This window comes from Colias croceus, chromosome 14 (assembly GCF_905220415.1).
Source record: "Colias croceus chromosome 14, ilColCroc2.1".
Lineage (NCBI taxonomy): Eukaryota > Metazoa > Arthropoda > Insecta > Lepidoptera > Pieridae > Colias > Colias croceus.
The window spans coordinates 8,430,554-8,452,297 of NC_059550.1; the positions used below are offsets into that span (position 1 = coordinate 8,430,554).

The 21,744-nt window shown below is 31.3% G+C and overlaps 2 protein-coding genes across 3 annotated transcripts in view; one reads left to right on the top strand and one right to left on the bottom strand.

The window, feature by feature from the left end:
- The window catches only part of LOC123697591 (indole-3-acetaldehyde oxidase-like), a 33,017-nt gene that overhangs the window by 2,954 nt on the left and 8,319 nt on the right, over positions 1–21,744 (bottom strand). Inside the window, exons 11-23 of the mRNA XM_045644133.1 lie at positions 21,339–21,522; positions 20,721–20,919; positions 19,692–20,455; positions 19,149–19,341; positions 18,076–18,186; positions 16,709–16,767; positions 12,398–12,517; positions 9,122–9,279; positions 5,615–5,765; positions 4,572–4,829; positions 2,491–2,702; positions 1,859–2,144; positions 860–985 (exon numbers count right to left, since the gene is read on the bottom strand). Coding sequence (XP_045500089.1) covers positions 860–985; positions 1,859–2,144; positions 2,491–2,702; positions 4,572–4,829; positions 5,615–5,765; positions 9,122–9,279; positions 12,398–12,517; positions 16,709–16,767; positions 18,076–18,186; positions 19,149–19,341; positions 19,692–20,455; positions 20,721–20,919; positions 21,339–21,522 — 2,821 coding nt within the window. The remainder of the gene's footprint in view (positions 1–859; positions 986–1,858; positions 2,145–2,490; positions 2,703–4,571; positions 4,830–5,614; positions 5,766–9,121; positions 9,280–12,397; positions 12,518–16,708; positions 16,768–18,075; positions 18,187–19,148; positions 19,342–19,691; positions 20,456–20,720; positions 20,920–21,338; positions 21,523–21,744) is intronic.
- LOC123697498 lies at positions 9,529–10,891 on the top strand. Of its 2 annotated transcripts, none has more exons than XM_045644030.1 (4): positions 9,529–9,890; positions 10,003–10,098; positions 10,222–10,287; positions 10,524–10,891. In XM_045644030.1, the coding sequence occupies exons 2-4, from the start codon at positions 10,077–10,079 to the stop codon at positions 10,850–10,852; spliced, it is 417 nt and encodes a 138-aa protein (XP_045499986.1). In that variant the 5' UTR covers positions 9,529–9,890; positions 10,003–10,076; the 3' UTR covers positions 10,853–10,891. The 2 variants fall into 2 exon arrangements, with proteins under 2 accessions (XP_045499986.1, XP_045499987.1); XM_045644031.1 differs by having other exon boundaries at positions 9,529–9,872.

Below are 21,744 nucleotides of genomic sequence, written 5' to 3' on the forward strand. Positions count from 1 at the left end.
TGTTTTAATTATTCTGATTACGGCTAGTTCTATAATCTATATGCATTTGTGATTTATTACTTACTAGCTTACCGCCCGCGGCTTCGCTTTGTCTAAAACCTAATAAATTATATACTAAAACCTTTCTCTTAAACCACTCTATCTATTAAAAAAAAACCGCATCAAAATCCGTTGCGTAGTTTTAAAGATTTAAGCATACAGAGGGACATAGGGAAATAGGGACAGAGAAAGCGACTTTGTTTTATACTATGTAGTGATTGTGGTAGTGATACGTCATGTACGATAATTATTATGTTTGCTTTTTATAAAAGCCCCGTACGTTATGATTCATTATTTTAAATCTATGCAAATCTAAGCCTATAATTACTTCGCGACCGTGACGTCAAGAATTTTTTGCAATATAGTAAAATCACATGGCAATTCTCAGATCATTAGCAATTGGTTTGCGTACCTTATAATAAAAAGTTATGATTCATGACGTCATTGGAAATAGATTTTATGCCTTGATTGATAGGTATTTAATTAGAATAGTAGATAATATAGTACCTATATTTTCCGGAATGCAATGATAACTGTATTATAATTTCACGAAGAATATTAAGATACAGAAAATGGAAAATCACGTGAAAATACATTACAAGCTTTAAATCCAACTAGTTCCATACATTAAAGACGAATAAAGATAAATCATGATACGGAAGTCACAATAATTTATAAATAATCAAAATTTAAATCGTTAGAGACCCTTCCTATAAACAAATTGTTAAACTTACAAACATCTATGAAAAGTTAAAATAGCAGAACGTAATTTAAATAATATCCAATGCAGAGCATTTAAACATATTATAGCCATATTTACCTCTTCAATCCAAAACAAAGGCGCCATGGTGTTCGGTAAATCCTTAAAGAGTTCCATCTTCTCCGTTTGCAATAGTATTATGTTGAATTGTACCCTTTGCTTCGCAACCATTGGTGTCCCAGTTATCTAGACAAAATATTTCGTGTGTACGCACTATGATAAGAATGGCTCTATGCATTTTTAAAAATTAAACTAGCTACAAGCTTTGGCATTTCTAGTTTTACACGGGATCGTAAAATATTTCAGAATCTGAATTCTGAATCTGAATGTCTTATTTGCTTACTCCTTGCTTAGGAGTGTCTGTTTTTTTAATATCTTAGCATACAATCATAACCGATATATCGCCTGTTTTTAGGCTTAGTAGTTCAGGATACATCGCCCATTTTTGCAAGTGACTACTATCAAGCTAATTTTCCGTTTGTAGCTTTATTTTGATGAGACGCCCAATAATTTCGTGTACGAAAGTCTCGATTGTGGTAGCTAACAGAGATAACAAGGATAAAAAATTTTGATTTGATGGTTCTCAAATATTTATTACTAGCTGATTTTTTTTTGTTCAATCTCAAGATAATTACCTAAATTATTCGAAAAAATATTTGTCCTACAAAATCTATGGTTTGTTCAAAGAGTCCCCCTTTCCAAAGTGTATCGATAACGAGGTCATCATAAATGATTACTAACAAGCTGATTTTTTTGTTTTCACTTAGTTAATGTTTATATAATTCAACAGACATATTGTCCTACAAATTGCGTAATAAATATTTGAGAACCATCAAATCAAAAAATTTTATCCTTGTTATCTCTGTTAGCTACCACAATGGAGAGTTTCGTACACGAAATTATTCGGTGTCTCATCAAAATAAAGCTATAAACGGAAAATCAGCTTGATAGTAGTCACTTGCAAAAATGGGCGATGTATCCTGAACTATAGGCTTTGCATAAAATTGGCAACGATAATTTCTCGTTTATTACGCTAACTATGCTATACTATAATCTTACCGGTTCAAAGTCAATAACAATTTCATGTTCTTCAACATCTGGGTTCAATCCTTTAACAGTCTTCAATAATTCTGGGTCACTATCGTAGTAATGTGGCAGAGACACATACATAGGTGCTCCTAAACATTTAGAGAGGTCCATCAGGCCTTTGGGAGGGCAATTGTCAGGGGAAATACAGTAGCATTGAAGTTCAGGATCGTTGGCCAGGTTTCCTATGTTTGCAATGTATCTGTGGGTTTTGATACCTCGGTATGATGTCTTTTTCTGGTACCAGGGTTTGAATGTTCTAGAAACAGAATAGATTATCATGGGAGAGGCGATAAGAAAGAGGAAAATATATTTTTAACACAACCTCAAGAGATTTGTCAGATTCTATGAGCGTACAACTCAAAGAATATTTCAAATTAATTATATCTGCTTCTACGAATCAATGCAAATATTCAACTGCTCCATATATTGCGTGCGTGACCTTTAATCCGGGACCTCATTAGGATTTATTCTTGTGAAAAACGTGTTAGAAATTGACGAAGCTCCCGTCTCGTTTAAGATTAGTATGAATTCCAATAAAAGTGTAAATTCTGATCCACTAAAATTTAGCCCTAAATAATTCATAGACGCATATCAAAACTTACCGACACAAATCTCCAGAAAATGATTCCAGTCTATCAAATTCAGTCAGAAAAGGCGGGAATACTGTCCCATCAGTCCCCTGGAACTCGTTGCAAGAATCTCTCCACACTTCTTGTTCCGCTTTACCGTCAATAGCTACTACCTTACCAACATCCATGACGTTTTTAATACCTCGCTTGACTGTGACCACGTGTTTGTCTATTGTGCCATTACGCTGCAATGAAAATGTACAAACTACATTTTGTTCTATGATATATTTATTTATTGGCATCAGATTATACATTATATAATCTGTTAACTTTTTGTAGCTCTATGTGTCTCGTTTTGTAGAGACAAATGCTAGAGGGAAGAAGGATTTCAATATTGTTTGTCTCAAATAAAACATAAATGTAGTGAATTCTTGATGTTTTAGCAAAAATTTTTCATAGACGTTTGAGTATCTATTACAGACATTATTGACCTATAAAATAACTCGGTGACATCTATCCTCCCAAATAGAGAAAATATAATCCTATAATAAATTATTTATGTTCTTCTTTTAGTCCAATTATCAGAACTTTTACATTAGATTGTTGAGACAAGTCATTGCAGATTTTTATGAACTTAGTAAATCAATGATTAAAAAAATCAAAATGGTCCTTATGTAAATGTTTTATCTTAGCAGAAAATAATATTAATATAAAGCTAAGAGTGGAAAAGTGTTTCAGTGTTTAAGTCGACAGCCTTTTAATTAAGACAAAGAAACTTCCTATTTAATTTAACTCAAAGTATGAAGAAGATAAAAATATTAAGACACAATGTTTAAAATATTCGAAAAAGTTTTTGATTTAATGTTTTAGAAAGCATTATTAATTTTACTTTTTTATAAACACCAAAATACAATTGTTTTTGTTTAGATGAATGATTCGGGCTGTTTTGACTAAAATTTTTATATGTTTTCTTAATGTATGCTTTCATAATAATTTTTACAACGGTTGTATTATTCGTTTTCCCTTTTCGTATTTTCCAGGAAGTAAGTGGACCCGTTTTGCGTCAATGTATTGTAACGAAAATATTCTTATATACGGCTACTTAAATATCAGTTATATTATGTATCATATAATAGACTGAATAAAAAGTTATTTATTTATATTAGGTATATACAAAATGATAACTAAGTAAGTATATGATACTAAATGATGATACTATGTCGTGAAAATTTAATCGATTGTCTTGCGATAGCATCATACTAAGTTTCTTTAGTTTAAAGCGAGTTTATATCTCCCGAAAAAAAATCGCTACACTTAATATAAAGTTATATTAAGTTTAATATAAAGTTATATTAAGCTTAATATAAAGTTATATAAATATAAACTTAATATAAAGTTATATTAAGCTTAATATAAAGTTATATTATTATTATAATTTAAATTATTTAATAATAAAACTAACTAGTTTCCAATATTGTAAAAGTGCTACAGTATACCGTTACTATACTTATGCATATAGGTATATTTTACGCATCGAAACATTAAAATCATATCTCCTTTTTCAGCGTCTAACAAATATTATGCAGACTAAAAACCTTAGTCTGTTATTTTGTTTGGAAAACACTGAACAATATCTGCGTGAAAGCCATTAGGATTATATAAGTAAGTCGTTGTTTACGAGCTAAATCTTATTTAGGATGTTCTAAAATATTTTTCTGAGTAAATTTAAAGTAAGTGAGTAAGAGATATTATATGAATGCTGGTAATATTTGTGTAATTGTTACGTTTAAGTGTAAGAATGTAAAAGATTTTTTGTAATATTTATTTCATCCCGCTTGTAATTACAATTTACTCGTTCCTTATAATCTATTTCCTATTTCATAATCGAAAAAGAAAACAATATACCTACGAGGTTGCAAATATTTTTTCTGTACCTCAACCATAAGTTGCAATATTTGTGTTAACAAAAGAGAAAAAGCAGCATAATTTCAAAATATAAAAAGGGTGAAGTTAGAAGATTGCAATCATTAATCAATCAAATTTTACATAAAGGTTTTTCATTAAATATTTTAATTCTATTATTAGTATATCTTCCATTGTAAAAAACAACTTACCATACCAAATAACGAAAACCTGTATTGATTATTCGGTTCAAATATCAAGCTATCGGCTGCTTCTTTCTTCAATGCAGTACAAACAGCTTTCGGAGCGAATTCAGTGCGAGCACAATTTATAATCACACCTCTAAATAGAAGATCCAATGCTTTTACTTTCAAGAAAATGGTCTCCGGACCATCGAAAATTCCGTTAAACGCCTTTCCTAACATGCTTAACATGGCTGGCTTATCACGGGACACCACTGTTGCCATGCTCTGTAATAAATATGGCATTAATCGTATGACATTGTCGTATGAAAAGTACGCTCATTGATCATTGAGCTAGCGCGCAAGAGCAACTTTTGTCTCCGCAACTATTTTGTCTCTCCCGTCAACTCTATGGGCGACGCAACTCTCGGGAGAAGTAAGTTTGTGTTAAGCCTTTGCAACTGGGACGATTCCTGGGATCCCGGGATGACCGCCTTTGCAACTGGGACGATTCCTGGGATCCCGGGATGACCCATAAGGCGAAAAAATAAAATAACATAAACGAATACGCTCATCGATAATTACGAAACTTTTTGCTGATGAGAGACTTTTTATAAATGGTCGCAAATTAAATTTGTTCGATACAAACGTTAAATAAAACAAATCATAATCTTTTAATATGAACTTACATATACAGGAAGGCAAAAACAATTCATTTATTAATTCTTATACATGCTTTCGGTACTCCTAAGGCAAAAATATAACAGATGTTTATATTATCATAACGAATTGATAAGATTTTCCTCTAACAAGAAGAACATTCACAAAAAGACAATACGTTTTTCTTATTCTACAAATCAAAGCAAATCTACATTAAAGTTTATTTTTATGTAGATTTGCTTGTAGGTATTAGGTGTGTTATTTTCTCTACTATTTACATATTATTATATGAATCAATCATTTAATGTCATAAGATGATCATAAGTTTAGTTTACCAGAAATATTGAATGGTGTTTGTAGTTCCAAAATAATTACGGAGCATTTTAACTATATTTTTCACAACTAGTACTCACAATCATGAACATATGGGGTAAAACCAATTCTTCTTCACCAGTTAGACCAGGTCCAGAAAGTTCCTTCTTGAAGTAAAATGTGTCTCGCTTTTTATATGTTATAGTATCTGAGTCTTCATGATCTTCGATGTCTACCTTCTCTTTCCACTCTCTGGAAGAATTGAGTTATTAAGAACTGGCTTAGGCAACATCGTCTGCTCTTAAAAGGAATATTTTTGCCCTTTACACTGCTGCTATGCTCTGCTATTAATCGTAGTGTTATAATTGATTGTCAATATTATGTATAAAACTCTTGCGTTACTTTGTTACTGACTGACTGACTAACGGACAACGCACAGTTGAAACTACTGAGCGCAGAAAGTTGCGATTTGTTATGAAGGTTCCTTAGGTAGTGTAAGGAAACATTAAGAGAGGATTTTTGGAAATTTTCATTCTTATGTTATTAGAATACTTTATCAATTTTTAGATATAGAAGAAGTTACCAATTTGTAATATTAGTAATAAACACTTTGATATAGCGCAGACACGTTTCTACATAGCTGATGAAGGCTTAGGATTATTAATTAGGAAAATCAGTTTACGATTATAATGAAACTTGAGGGAATTCATGACCTACATTCTGTATCAAAGACAATTGTATCAAAGCAAATAACCTTTTTGTTCGTTATTCGGTACCTAGCGACACGTTGTTTCAATTTTAATGACACGTCATCGATATTTTCTGAGAAACATGATGAAGACAGACAAAGGTTTTCAGAAGGTTTGGTTTATAATTAGTGTTAAAGATCATGTTACAAAATATATATTGGACTATTACAGCTCAGTTACTCTTCCATATTAAAATATATTGTGTTTTCCTTTAAAAGCGTGTACCATTTTCAAAGATAACGAAAGTAGATTGAAAGAAATTCTCAACAATTTCGTCCTTGTTGATTAATTTCAAACCGTTTTGATCCTATATAATTCCTTGAAATCAATTTATCCTAAATCATGTAAATATTATACCACGAAACACGATTCTTTATTGAGTTTATTACAGACATAAATTTAACATAAAAATTACGATATTGAAGAATAAAAATTGATAATTATTGTTTATAAGTAGGTAAATGTACCACATATTATTATGTGTATGTATATTATTATATCACAATATTGATCTATGCAAAAGTAGATTGAGATGATAATAAAACAAACGGACTTATTATTCCTATATTTATGCAGTATGTGTAATGAGCATTCATACTTCCAGGAACATTACTCTGGATCATATTATGAGGATAATTAGAACGCTACAGTGTGATTTTATACGTATATCTTATGTACTCTAGCTACCAGCTGTTTGAAAAATCTATACCAAATTTAATATTATAAAGCTGAAGAATTTGTTTGTTTGTTGATGTTAGAACGCGCTAATCTCAGGAACTACTGGTCCGATTTAAAAAATGGTTTCAGTGTTCGATAGCCCATTTATCGAGGAACGCTATAAGTTATATATATCACTACGCTAAGACCAACAGGAGCGGAGCACTGCGGGTAAAACCACTGGGCACAGCTAGTCCAAGATATACCTCTAATAACCAAACATTAACCCTCAATATTCATTTACACAACCTAAAGCATCCATTCAATTAAGCATGTTATCTAAAGGCAAATGTATTTTTGGCTAACAAGTCCACCATGATGTATCATGTGTTTAATAAAAGGGATCTCGTAGTTTCTCATTAATATAGCGAGCATAGGGTCTTGTTTTAATTTAGTTGCTGTGATTATGAGCACCTGTTACATGGACCTTCATTTCTGGCGAACATTTGGGTCTGCTATATGAAAACTTTTGGAACATCCGTTGATAATGTAACATGCTATTCATTAAAACTATTTTACGTGTAAGCTAGAGATCCCGGAGCTATTATAGCTTCGAGAGGATATTTAAACATTAGTTTAGTTACCTTAAAACTCTAAAGAATCTAAAATGTAAGAAAATCAATGCTGCAAGCAAACGGTTTTATTCGATTGTTTTTTTTAGTGATTGTAACATCAGTTACAATCACTAAAAAAACAATAAAGTAAATACTTTATTGTTTTTACTAAAAAAACAATAAAGTAAATACTTTATTGTTTTTTTTAGTTAGTTAGTTTTAGTTTTTAGGGTCTAAATAGACCTGAAAAATAAATACACGTTTTTGATCTAAAAATATAAGTTTCGTATCAAAAATTACATTGAATTGCTCTACCATGTTGTTTTTATAATTACGTGATAAGCAAAAACAATACAAGTTTGCACGTAGACCTTTTTGAATCATAGATACAGTATGACTTGGCATACTTTTATCAAATGATATACGAGATGTTTCATTATTGTAAATTACATGCTAGAGATACTGAAAATCAGTGATATGTGTCCAGTTTGAGATAGACTACGGAACCAAAGAAGTATTGTAGGTTTTAAACGAATCTTTTGAAAGCCTAATGAAGTTTGTTCCATATGGTGTAGTCAAAAACTTTATCAATATTGCGGAGTTATGTTTGTCTACACTAATATTATAAAGAGGAAAACTTTGTTTGTTTGTTTGTTTGATTGTAATGAATAGGCTCATAAACTACTGGACCGATTTTAAAAATTCTTTCACCATTCGAAACCTACATTATCCACGAGTAACATAGGCTAGGTTTTATCCCGGAAATCCCACGGGAACGGGAACTATGCGGGTTTTTCTTTGAAAACGTGGGCGAAGCCGCAGGCGGAAAGCTAGTGCTAAATAAATTACAATAATCAAAATCACCTATAATAACCTACTTACTGTCCACTTTCTAACAACTTTATAATAGTGCAATAAAGAAAACTTTTTATTCGATGCGTTTTTATTTTTATCCCAACTGAATGGGACGAGGGGACACAAATACTATTTTGAGTAACTTCGGCCGGGAAAATCACTTTGTGAAACTTTTCCGTTTTATTACAAAGAGTTGTTACGGATAGTCTTTTAATGGAAAAAGTAGTTTGGAAGATTCTGGAATCATGGTCCTTTCCATTTTTGATGTGCTTGTAATATAAGAATTACTTAGGTATATGTATTTTAAAGAAACAAGGTTTTTGATGTCAGATATTTATGCATAATCACACCGAATTGTTTACTGGTAAGTCCTAATATCCTTGATAAGTGACATGATTAACATGTACATAAATCCATCGGTTCCCGTATTCGTAACTTAATTATCGGTATATTGTGTCGATAGTGTCATTAAAATAAATCGTTAAAAATACATAGTGCCGACTTAATAGAGTTATTGGTCATAGGTATGCTGATTTAATAAAAAAGAGCATGTGTACCGAGCACTCGTGTCAGAAGTGAAACTTCTTTGGCAAGATTCAATGATACCACAATCGTCGCCTTACTCCTTGAAATTTACGCTCAATGCATTTCAACGCGTTTCACTTAAAAAAAAAAAATAGTTTGCCTCACCATCTACCCGAGACCAGAAATTATATTTTCATCATATACTCACTCAAAATAATAAGGTCCAACCTCCTTAACGATAGGTATTCCACCCTTTTGCACCTCGTCCGGGTTCGTATAGTTAAACAGATAAACTTTAAAGTCCAAGGCGAAAGGTATTGTCTCCCACATTTTGCGGACGTCAGTCTTCTTAGACAGCGCCATTTCCTTGGAAATAATACGAAATATTTATATTTGAAGGCATATTATAAAGAGATATTTCATATTCATAAATAAATAATTCTCTACTTTGTCTCTTGTACATAGACTTGACTTCTCTACATAAAGGAGATTGCATGCAAGTTGCATTATTGGAACGAAGTTCCTTATCGCACGTTGTGAACGTTACGAAAAGTTGTCGCGACACATTTTGCTAGATTTGTAAGCCGTGCGGCGTGTGCGTGGTTCTCTGCAGGCCCCTGACAGCCTAGTTTCATAATGGCTAGTTGTGGCGCTGCATTACTTCCTGTTCTTTTTTTTCTTTTTTTTTCTACTTGTTCCTGTCTACGGCGCCATTTTGAGAAGCCATGTTATGACAATTGACATTTATTTGAATTTTTGATACGATACCTACCTTCTACTATATAGTCTTTAAAGTGTTCTACTGTAAATAAGTGCTAAATTTGCCATGGGACTATCAAAGTGTTGTGTCGGTGGTTGCACCGCAACCAATGCGACGAATCGGCTTTTTTGTTTTCCGCAGAAATCAGAATGATAATTTCAGGAACCTGTGGATGTCCTTTCTGGTGCCCACTAATTATGTAAATAGCTGATATTTGGTAAGACAGGTTTCATGGCTCCAAACAAATACTTTGACATACTTTACATACCTTCTATTTGTGTTTGAATTATATTTTTAAATGTTACATAATATGTATTTACTTGTTACAGTACAAAATGCTCTGAGTGATCACAATTATCACAAAGTGGAATCAGATGAGAATGAAAATGTTACAGATAATATTATGTTGGTCATTGGAAGGGCAGGTATGTAATATGCACTCAAATTTTTAGATGAGATTAGCGTGTTCAAACAAACAAACAAACTCTTCAGCTTTATAATATTAGTATAATATATAGTATAGATTTATATAAGTTCTTTGGTTTTAGGTGATGATTATCATGAACATCCATCATGCATTACAGCTATTCCAGTTGTTATGAAAAGACCTACAGGTATGTGATTTATGATAGTTTATAGTTGATAAATCCATGTTTGTAAATTTTAGTAAGTTTTTTATTCATGTTCTCAGATTTTACTATAAAGCTGTTTTTAAGAGAATTCCATTAGCTGTTATTAGATTCAAAGTTTCATATGTATGTAATGTGTGTAGGTACTTAATATTTAATATTTACAATAAAAACTATGTGTTTCCAAGATTTTAATTTCTTACAAATATTTTTAATTTTAGATAACATTCACGCGGGCAGCAGTAGCAGTGTGGCTACTACAGCAGAAGTTGTGGAGTTCTTCGACGATTTATTTGATAGCGTAAATTGTTATCCTGGAGGCGCAACAAAAGGGAAAATGAGAAAAGCAGTAAAAATAAACTCTTGCAAATGCTGCTCTTGCAAAAAAAATTGCATGAAGAGCTTTACTAGTAAATCTACAGAGGATAATATTTATTCTTACATGCGCCAAAGAGAATATAAACTTTTAAAAAATAGTAATTTAGTTTATCCAAGTTCCAAACTTCTAGTGTTGTACAGGGAAGCAAGTTGTTTAAACATAATTATTTAAACGATAACTGTATCCAAAACGAAATTGGGGCAAATTTAAGAGAAAAAATTCAAGATTTGGAGTTTTCCTGGTTAGGGTGTCAGAAAACACACAATATGTGTTTAAAAAAAATGTTTTTACATATATTGTTAGGCTTCATGTCCATAACTGGAGCAATATTATAAATAAAATTTTAAAGGGAGCTATAGAGGAGAGATATGTGCAAAAAATGGCAGGAATCCATAAAATTGCTTTTATGAAATATAAAACAAATAAATTAAGAAAAAGGGCATTAAATAAATAAACATTGAAAACGAAATCTGTTTTATTTTTAATATTCGCAATAATAATGCTTGGAAGTCACGTAGTATCTAGTACGTAGTATTTTTATCGATACAATGGGCACCTCACTAAAGTATCGATAGATATCGAACTGGTAGGCAACACTACTTTTTACTGTCAAAATTGGTAAGGCTACAGCAGCGCCACAACTGGCCAACTGAAACTATGGAAAACATCACTGTCGCATCTGTTACGTAGTAACTAATACTTAATCTGTGGTTCTCTGTCTGTGTCTCTCTAACTTGACTGAACTTGACACTTCTCACTTCCGGCAACCCGGATGTCTCATGACATCGCTCAAGTTTTATATTATTTCAACTTTTTTCTACATGTCTCTTAATTACAAATTTAAACATTCATTGCAAGGTAACTACGAAAATTGTGCTTCACGCATTAATTTCCGATCCCATTGAGAGGTAAATTTAATCTCAAAATCACCCTTCCCAAACCCGATTTGGTTTCAGATTAAATTCGCATTTCTTTCTATTAACTTCCTACACGTGAAACCGCTATCTGTTAATAATTGGAGCCTTTCAAAGGGTTTATTCATTTATAAAAACAATGAAGCGTACCATTACGAAGTTCACAAAGGTTCCTCCAAGAAAAATGTTCTCTCATAATATTAGTCTTTTAGCAAACGCCTACAGATAACCCTTTTTCATGTTAATTTAGGTTTAGTTTTACACAAGACCTAATAGTTAGAATTTGAAAACTTTACAAATTTGTAAATCAGTGCTAAAATTGAAAATTGATGTTGTTCAAAAACAAAGAGCGAGGATATAATATATCAATGGTGATTGATAAGCCATGTAGAGTAATTTATTATTTTATAGCACAGACTAATACTAATATACTGTTTATAATAACATAGCAAATTGAGTTATTAAATAACATAATTATGCAATTAACTTATATTTATTATGGCTTCGCCCGCTTGGTCTAAAACCTAATAAATTATATATTAAAACCTCCCTCTCGAATCACTCTATCTATTAAAAAAAACAAATATAAATCCGTTGCGAAGTTTTAAAGATTTAAAGCATACAAAGGGACATAGGGATAGAGAAATCGACTTTGTTTTATACTATGTAGTGATGATGCACAAAACTTATGTTGGCAAAACGTTTGTCGATTTCATTAAAAAACATTTTTTCATATTCTACGGGTATAGTAATTAGTAGCAAAAGCTTACCTGTATTTAAATGCATATAGACATCTTCTTACCTTTTTCAACTGGCCTTTAAGAATAACAGGGAATAATACCCAACCGAAGAGAATTCCAAATATGGCTGCACCCATGCAACCAGCTGCAATTTTCATGTGCTTTCGAAGCTGCATGTTGATCTAAAATGTAAACATTGAAAATTATCATGGAACTAATGTCTTAGTGAATACTGGAATTTTTATTTAAGTATATTATTTGAGTTCATTAATATACAGGTTAAATACGCAGGCAAAATTATCTCATTAAATTCTTGCATCCACAATAAGTTGGGGATACAAAACAAGTATGAGTTTTCTTTTTTATGCGAGAAAAAAGAAAACAAAACCAATGAAATTTGGCAAAACAACGCATAAAAGGGCCATTGTTGTTTTGATTAACATAATTGCATTTATTTCATCTTTTTCATGAATAAAAAAAATATTTCTAACAAAATAATGATTGTACTTAACAATTTTATTCTAGAATAATTAGCGAAAGTTTTAAATAAAAGAAAACAATAATTGCAAAGACTTAAAAATAAAAGCAATTTTTGTGATCATGAAATAGTCAGTAGAAAGCAGCTGCTGCCATAAAATATTTTTTCCCACCGTTCGGAAATGTGAAAAGAAGACATAAGGTGCAATTTTTAAAATAACTGCATTTAAATCGATACAGCGTATTCATGGTTAAGCATGTTACGATATTACGTATTTAATTTATGCCATATGTTAAGAATCTCATGATCGTTCATATTGCAAAAAATCAATGCGCATTTTCCATTTTTTTATATATAACTATGTGTTTTTTTGATATATTTTTCGATCTGTTTGTAAATAGATACGTTGTACTATACGATATTCTTTTAGCTTTTATTTCTTCTTTAATTCACACTGAAAAGACGTTACATATACCTACTGTAAATTTGTAAATTTTACTTTAAGAAAAAGTGACTTCGCTTTTTTCGTGTCCGAATGGATAATTTATTACAAATTCACAAGTTTGTATGGATTAAGACGTTTATATCCCTTTTTAACACAAAAACTAAGGTATATAATATAGATACTGTATAAGTATACAAGTTGTAATTATTATGTAGTCATTTTAATCAACGAATGTGGGAGCAAGTAAGCAAAGTACTGGCACTGTAGTTTGTCATTTTATATATTATGTATTTTGGGTTAGTCTTTTTAAGATTTATACTATATCAATTTTACTTGTTAGTTTAAACTGAATCTAGTTTCACTAGAGTCAAATGCATTGGATGTAGAGATCCTAGAGTCAAACTTTTTTTATATTTCGAAATAAGAAAAAGGAGATGTTTATAACCGTTACCCGTAAATATAGAAATAGGGAAAGAAAAATGTGCGTGGTTTTGTTTGTTTGCAGCTGCTAAATATTGTATTACATTTGAGCAGGCTTATCCCCATGACTAATCACTACTATGTCCCTTTGTATGCTTAAATCTTGAAAACTAAGCAACGGATTTTGATGCGCTTTTTTAATAGATATAATGATTCAAGACGAAGGTATGTAGCTTATTAAGTTTTAGACAAAGCGGGCAAAGCCGCAGGCGGTAACTTAGTACGATATAATTTATCTATAACTAGCGGTCCGCCCCGGCTTCGCCCGTGGTACATATTCACGTTTTCTCTACATAAGAACCATCCTCGAACTTCAAGGAATATTATAAAAAAAGAATTATTGAAATCGGTTAAGCCGTTCTCAAGTTATGCGCTTACCAACACATTTTGGGATTCATTTTTATATTATAGAAGATATGTACTGATCCTTTTATCCAAGGGGTTAACCTATTATTTAAGCTCTAAATTTGCTATCATCAGTATGAAATTCTGTATAAATAGAGTATGTATTTTTTGTGAAGTAAAATACATTCACAAGAATTTTTATTATTAAAAATATCTGAACACATAATATAATATTATTTTGTGTTTGATTTACGTTCGCAATCCTTTACTAGTTTGAGATTTTATTAAAACGTTAAGTATAAAACTTATTATTAAAATTAATAGATTTTTAATAATTAATAAAATACATACGTATCAGACCTCTATACCGTATAGTCAAGCGGCTGTCAGAATACTCGGGAAATATTGCAATGGTAAGTACCAAAGGGCGTGGTCCAGAGTACAGTCGGTAGCACAAGTTAAATGATAGGTTATATTATTATTATTTAAAAAAATATTAATGGGAGTTGAAAAAAAACATGTCTTTTGTTATTCGGATCTATAATGTTAAGTTTGTGGAAATATAAAAAAAAAAGAATTAGAATAAATTAACATAAGTATATAATATTATATTATGTTTATTAAACCTAATATTTCAAAAAATAAATATTTATTTATTAACACTATATTTTTATTACAATCCTGTTACAAACATGGGTTGCAAAATATTTGGGATTATAAGCTTGCTTATCTATAAATAAATAAATATTCCAGGACAATTTTCACACAAGGCACGATCTGATTCCATACTAAGCTTTCGCTTGTGTTATGGAAACCAGATGGCTGATAAACATACATATATAATTTTAAATAAATACTTATATAGATAATTAACACCCAGACACAGAGCAAACATCTATGTTCATCACACAAATATTTGCCCCGGGTGGGAATCAAACCCACGACCTCTGGCTTGGAAGGCAGGGCCACTACCAACCAAGCCAACCGGCCAGTCAAAAATATCTATAAAATACATATAATTTATTACAATAGCTTTTTTCATGATTGTACTAGTACCGCATTCATATTGAGTGTTTTAAAGGTGCCAATTTTCCCAATCAGATTATAAAATATATATTATTTTGCAATAAACGTAGAATAGAGCACAAAGATTAGAATTTTTTTTGTAAAATGTAAAAATAAGGTGCTAAGTTGAAAACGATACATTTTAAGTTTATTATCTACTCCAAATCTCATAAAATATATTTTTTTTTATTAAACTATCTATTAATCTAACTAGGTAGAAGATAAGTAAACTTACTTGAAAATAAATTTAAATCAATTCTTAAGTTTAAATTTCAATCCTTTCATATTTTTTTTTATATATTTCGTGTTTTATCAACACTTTACGGAACTCTACTAATAATAAATAGCTATGAAATCTTTTATAACTTAAGTTTGTACTTAAGTGTCAATGGATGAGGCGTGTTTGAATTTAAAAGTAGGCTAGTTTTCAAATACTGTTTGAAGTTGCCTTGTAATTAAGTTTTTATGTTTTTGTAATAAAATTACACGTTCCGTTTGAACAAATAGGTATGTTGGATTTGTGGCAATTTAATTTTTTTAAAGGTATACAATAATTGTATGTTCTAACCCTTATATTTTTATATTACTCATTTCGAATCTGCATTTTTATGCGATTACTACTTATAGCGACAGCTTATTATGGGAAATTAATAAACGTAAAAATGTTATCTAGCAACTCTTTAATTTATAAAATTATAATTAAAAACTTTTTTGTAAAAAAAATTTTTTTAAAGATTCCCGAGTGTTCTTTCAAACACAAAAGCAAATTATTAAATCGCTATATCGAAGATTTGGAGTTAAGAAGTCACATATAAGGCTCCGTGCACACAGAGAGCGTTCTGCGTTCTGCGTTCTGGGTTCCGCGTTCCGCGTTCTTCTATCTAACGTAGCGGTGCGGTCTGACTGCGTTCTGTGTGCGCATCCTTCGCATCACACAGAACGCGGAACGCAGAACGCAGAACGCGGAACGCAGAACGCTCTCTGTCTGCACGGAGCCTTAACAATAAAAAATATCAGCTGTTATGTGTGGGTTTTTGTTATTTTTCAGTAAGTAATTATTTTCGTTTAGATGTAATAATAGGTTGAAACTTTATTATAAAAGAAATAAAACTCGTTATATATTTTAATCACACTCCTTTATTAAAACGAATTCTACGATTTTAATTATAGCTTACAGAATTATATGTGGTATATTTTAAACATATTTATAAAGAAATTGGATCATCTATTACTACTTCTATTTACAAACTTATTTATTAATAGGAAAAAACTTTATATAACTCAAAAAATGATCAAAAATATTATGTATAAGCATAAAAGCGAATACCCATGTCCCCTAGTGGGGCAAGGGGCAGATGGATTATATATCTGTTTCACTGATAAATTTTTTTTAGGGACAAGTAGGTGATCAGTCTTCTGTGTCCTACCAGACCGACACATTTTTTTTCTTCGTCTCCGCCGGGAATCGAATCGTCTCCTCGGTTCTACGCTCACATGTCAACCACTATACCAAGGAGGCGGTCAATGTATAAACATGTACATATAATATTATTTTAATTTAAAATGTTCCAGCTTGTGACCAACAGCCATATACAGGTTTTCAATGGTACACGGATATTCTGAAAAGAAAAAATGTTATGTAGTTAATAGAGAGATTTTTATTTGAGTTATTTTTCCTTATTTTTACCTTAATTATTAATTTAATTCATTACCCAAACCAATAAGCCTATCTTAATTATTACTGGAATTCGAAGATATAAAAAACAATTTTTTTGTAAAAACAACTTATTTCGTTTTCATGCAAACTGTTAAACATGCGTATTGATAGAGATACTGTCTTACTACAAAAAAATTTAGACAGGGTTAACTTTAAGCGCGGGTTCTTTTTAATCTGAATTTGTCGTATTTCACACAGGCAACTATTAAAGTGACAGATCCCTGGTTTAAAGTTAGACTGTGTTTAAAATGTTTTTTGGTAAGACCAGTAAAGGCTCCATTTTTTACGCAATTTTCTTAAATTTTCTTTTCCTAGAAATCTTGTATTAAAAAGCTTAAAACTATTTGAAAAAGGGCTTGTTACAAGGAAAATCTAGCTTTCTGAAAGGATGATAAATCGTAACAAAAATATAATATCTATTCGTTTAGCTAATATTATAATTTACTTGTATGTATTGTTAGACTAGACGTAGGAAGCTGCCCTCAGTCTTCTAACCTCAAGGCCTATACCATATTGTTTAGTGAATTGTTTGAAATATATTCGGATTTCAAAGACAATAATTGTGTTAAGTTCAGGGAAACTGAGCTTTGTCGTTTAGTTTCAAAGCTAACAGTCGCTATTGTTCAATTAGAGGCCAGTTGAGACTGACGTGACACAAATATATATTTTTTTAGTTCGTCTTGAAATATAACAGATGGTGAATGTATTTTAAAAAGACTCGTGAACAATATAAGCTACCTATCAGTGCAAGAATGTTCAAAACAGAAGGGCGATGCTTTTTTTTAATTTTTAAAATATGACAAACAAAAAACAAATCTCTCCACTATGCAATGTTTCTGCAGACATATAAAAAGTACGTTTAAATTCGTTAAAATATCGTTCTATATCGTCAATAAAAGAATAGCAATGGCGGCTCATTGGTAAAAACCTGAGACTACAAATCGAATAGTCGTTTAATTGATTTTTCAATTTATCTGTACATGCTGTTACCACTGCTCGAACGGTGAAGGAAAACATCGCGAGGAAACCGATATGTCAAAGAATCAAAAGTTCGACATATGACATACGCCAACCGGCACTTGGCCAGCGTGGTGGATTATGGCCTGTACCCTCATAGAAGGCCCGTGTCCTGGCAGTGGGAACGTATAGGTATGTGGCTAAACAACGTGGGGCTAATGATGATGATGATGATGATATCGTCAATACATACCAATATCCACCCACTGCTCTTCATAGCCTGCATCGAGACGCGCGGCAGATATGGCGTCTCGGAAAGCATGGGTGATCACTGCAGCTAAGCAAAGGGCTGGTTCTCCGGTTGCTGATAAACCATAATATTATAAAATATATAATATGTTTTCAAGATATTAGATTTGTATTATAAAAAATATATATTTCAATGACAATAAAGTATTAAACACATTTTATAACTCTAATTTTTTTTCATGTGAACATCTACAAGTTGACGAGTCGGCTAGCAACTCATCTTTGGAAGATTTCGCGCTCAACAAAAAAGTTGGGTAGTATACAACTACATTAAAAAAAAACTAACTTTTATTTTTTTTAATATAGAGTTCGAGTTCTTTGGCATTGAATATTTATCTATCTAATGTTCATGAAAACAGTGGAATATTTGCATTTGAAAATACATCTTATTTTCTTCGTGATATTTTCACTATAAATATGACTTTAATTTATGCAAACTTAACACAAATTTACATTAAAACATTAAACTTAGGCTCTTATTAATTTTGGAAATGGTATATTTCATATAGATTATAAAATATGTATAATTAATTATCTTTAATCATTTGCAGATTAATGCATATTTAATGAACCAAGAAAATTAACACAAAAACATTTCGCATCACATAGGTTTTTAGTCAACAGTGTTATTTTACTACGATGCTCTTTGTAAGCGATTTTCAAACATAGACAAAAAAATCATACATGTTCTAAAAAACATGTACTTACAAACTAATCATTGACCTAACAAAAATAAAAGACGGGTTGCACTCCGGGAGTGCCGGCAGAAGTGAAAACTTGATTATTAACGTCTTACGCATGGAATATAAGGGCTAAAAAAAATCCGTCTTACGCTTTTTCGATCAGGCCACGTGTCCTGACGCGAGTTTAAGATTTTATACCCAACGCCGCTAAAGAAGTTTTCACTTCAAAAATACATTTGCCGTTTTTAGATAGGTAGGTACATAAATTAAACAGGAATTAGTTAAAAATCTAATAACGAAAGGGAAAAAGCTATTGCTTTCAATATTTGCCTACCTTTAGATTGCAAAACACCACAGGAATTCGTTGAATTTCTTCTAAAATATACCCTAAAATCAGCTGGTATATCCTTAATACCAGGGGGCTTATAATTCCAAGTGCGAGTCGTCAGAAGTTCGCCCGTATTCTTGTCATAGATTAATTTCTCCGATGTCCAATAACCCAATCCCATTACAAACGCCCCTTCAATCTGTACGAAATAATTGATTTCATCATATTTTTAAGAAACTCCCTTATATTTTCATAAAGCCTTTTTATTTAAATCTTTGTTTAAAAGAGTGATTAAAACTTTTTTTACCTTGAGCCTTGTTTTTTCGTGATCATATTAATCTGATGATCCGTGATCTTTCTTACATATAACTATTTGGTTTTCTAATTAACAGTTAAAATACTCAAGACAAGTTTCATCAAAAAAGCATCTTTAAAAATGTATTTTGATTCGGTACTTCCGTTCAATCGATTATTCAATAACAATTTTTTTTTCTGAATTCGCAAACTACTATTTCTTACAAATATTATTTAATTGTACAATATACTTACTTGAGCTACATCTATTTCAGGGCTCAAACTTCTTCCAGTATCTTCAAGTAGATCAACCCTCTTTACTTCATGGTTTCCAGTCAAGCAATCAACTTCTACTTCTAACGCTACTACACCATAAATATCATAAGGTTTAACAGGCTCATTAGTAGAATACATATAAGACGCCTGTAAGTAAATTCCTGAAGCATGTGCTTTTTGTATTAGTTCCTTCCATTCTGGTTTATCTAATTCATCCCTAATAGGTTTTAATCTTTCTAGAAGTATCTCACAAGCTTTCATAGTAGCATACGCTACACATTCGCTACCAACACTCGCTCCAGTCGCCATGCAATTAGGGGAAGTAAAACTATTACTAGGTTTTATAGAAATATTATCTAGATCAATTCCAAGTACATAAGCACACACTTGAGCTACTTTAGTATTAACCCCTTGGCCCATTTCAATAGCACCATGTGTAACAGAAACTGTACCATCAGCATGGTAAATAGATACTAAGGCGTTGTATGGACCTATGTAAAATAATTCATAAGTCATTGGCATTATTTTTAAGCCACGCTTCCTCCATCTGTTTTCTTTATTAAATTGTTGCACAATTAACTCTCTATTGTGGAAGTCAGAGTCTGTTTTCAATTGATTTATTAATTCTGGTAATGGGTCGTCTTTTTTCATGTTGATTACACGAACTTCGATAGGATCTTTTTTTAGTGTGTAAGCTATTTTCTCCATTATGTATTCAGTTATTGCAATAGCTTCCATTGATCCTAAAATTTTATTCATTAATAAAAGTGATCATTATTATTTTGAGGTAACTTTACTCAAATTAAAAAACTTATCGAATTGTTTAACGAAAAGCTTATTCAAGTTTTAGATTATTTTTAAGAAGAAACGTAATAATAAAGTTTATTGTTAACTTCAGCAGTTACCATAACAAACTCTAGCCTATGTTCATTAAACATTATTGAGTAACATTGAATGGAATTGATAAGAATTTTAAAGCAATTATAAGTGATTTATCAGATATTTTACCTGGTGCTCTACACCAAGTCGTGGAAGGCGTATCAGTATGAACAGTATAAGTTTCAAACGTCCATCGCTTAGTGGTATAACAATTGCCAATAATATGTCCCAAAGTAAGACCAGCTATAATTTCATTTTCTGCACAGCCCAAATCTTGATAGTATTTCAGTTTCAAATACTGAATTTCCCCTTGCTTACTTACGCCCACCTGTATCAATGATTTCGTTTATTAGTTCTGCTAAAATTTGTCAACTGATTTTTTTAAAAAGTGAAACTTCTTTATGACCTTATTTAAAAAAAAATTATTTACTATATTAAGCAACTTCACAGAAATACGTCGAATCACGCGTGGTAGGGATAAGAAAAAGGTGGCGCGTAACGGAAAAATGTCACGCATAATGAAAAAATGTTACACTAATTTTTTTTCCAACCCCAATAAAGAAGTTTCACTTCAAAAAAAAGTTCTCAATTCGACTGTCTTTTTATTGGGTTTGGTACTCAGAACTTTCGATTGGGTGAACCGATTTTGATGATTCTTTTTTTATTTGAAAGTAAATGTCTCTCGTCTTTCATTTCTGTCAAATGATAGGTTTTGAAATAATAATTTTGTACTATTTGTTTATATACCTCAAAGTTACAGTACGTAGGCGCTCGTTTTCCAACAATCTTCATATTATCTTGCAAAGACAGAACGAATCTGCACGTTTTATTTAGTAAATGCGATACGATTGCAGCAGCACACGCGACCTGTAACGATCTTGTTATTTTGCCGCCGTAAGCTCCTCCTACTCTTTTGACGGTTACGTTCACCCTGGAAGGAAATAAGGGAAATTGGCGATAAAGAATAATTTTCACATCTTTTTTAAATAGGTATGCTACATAATTTTTTTTTTATAAGACTTCATTTTTTTATTTAAAGGACTTTTCAAGGATACTATACTTAGGAAATCATTGTATGATTTAAAATTACACTTTAAAATTACATTTAAAATCACTTATTAATCTTTAATAAAACAATGAGCGTGCGAGCGTG

Bases quoted from the DNA above. Each gene is read 5' to 3' on its own strand.
- LOC123697498 (XM_045644030.1), top strand. From the start codon at position 10,077: ATGTTGGTCATTGGAAGGGCAG. The intron at 10,099-10,221 runs GTATGTAATATG...CTTTGGTTTTAG, and splicing joins GTTGGTCATTGGAAGGGCAG to GTGATGATTATCATGAACAT. The intron at 10,288-10,523 runs GTATGTGATTTA...TTTTAATTTTAG, and splicing joins TGTTATGAAAAGACCTACAG to ATAACATTCACGCGGGCAGC.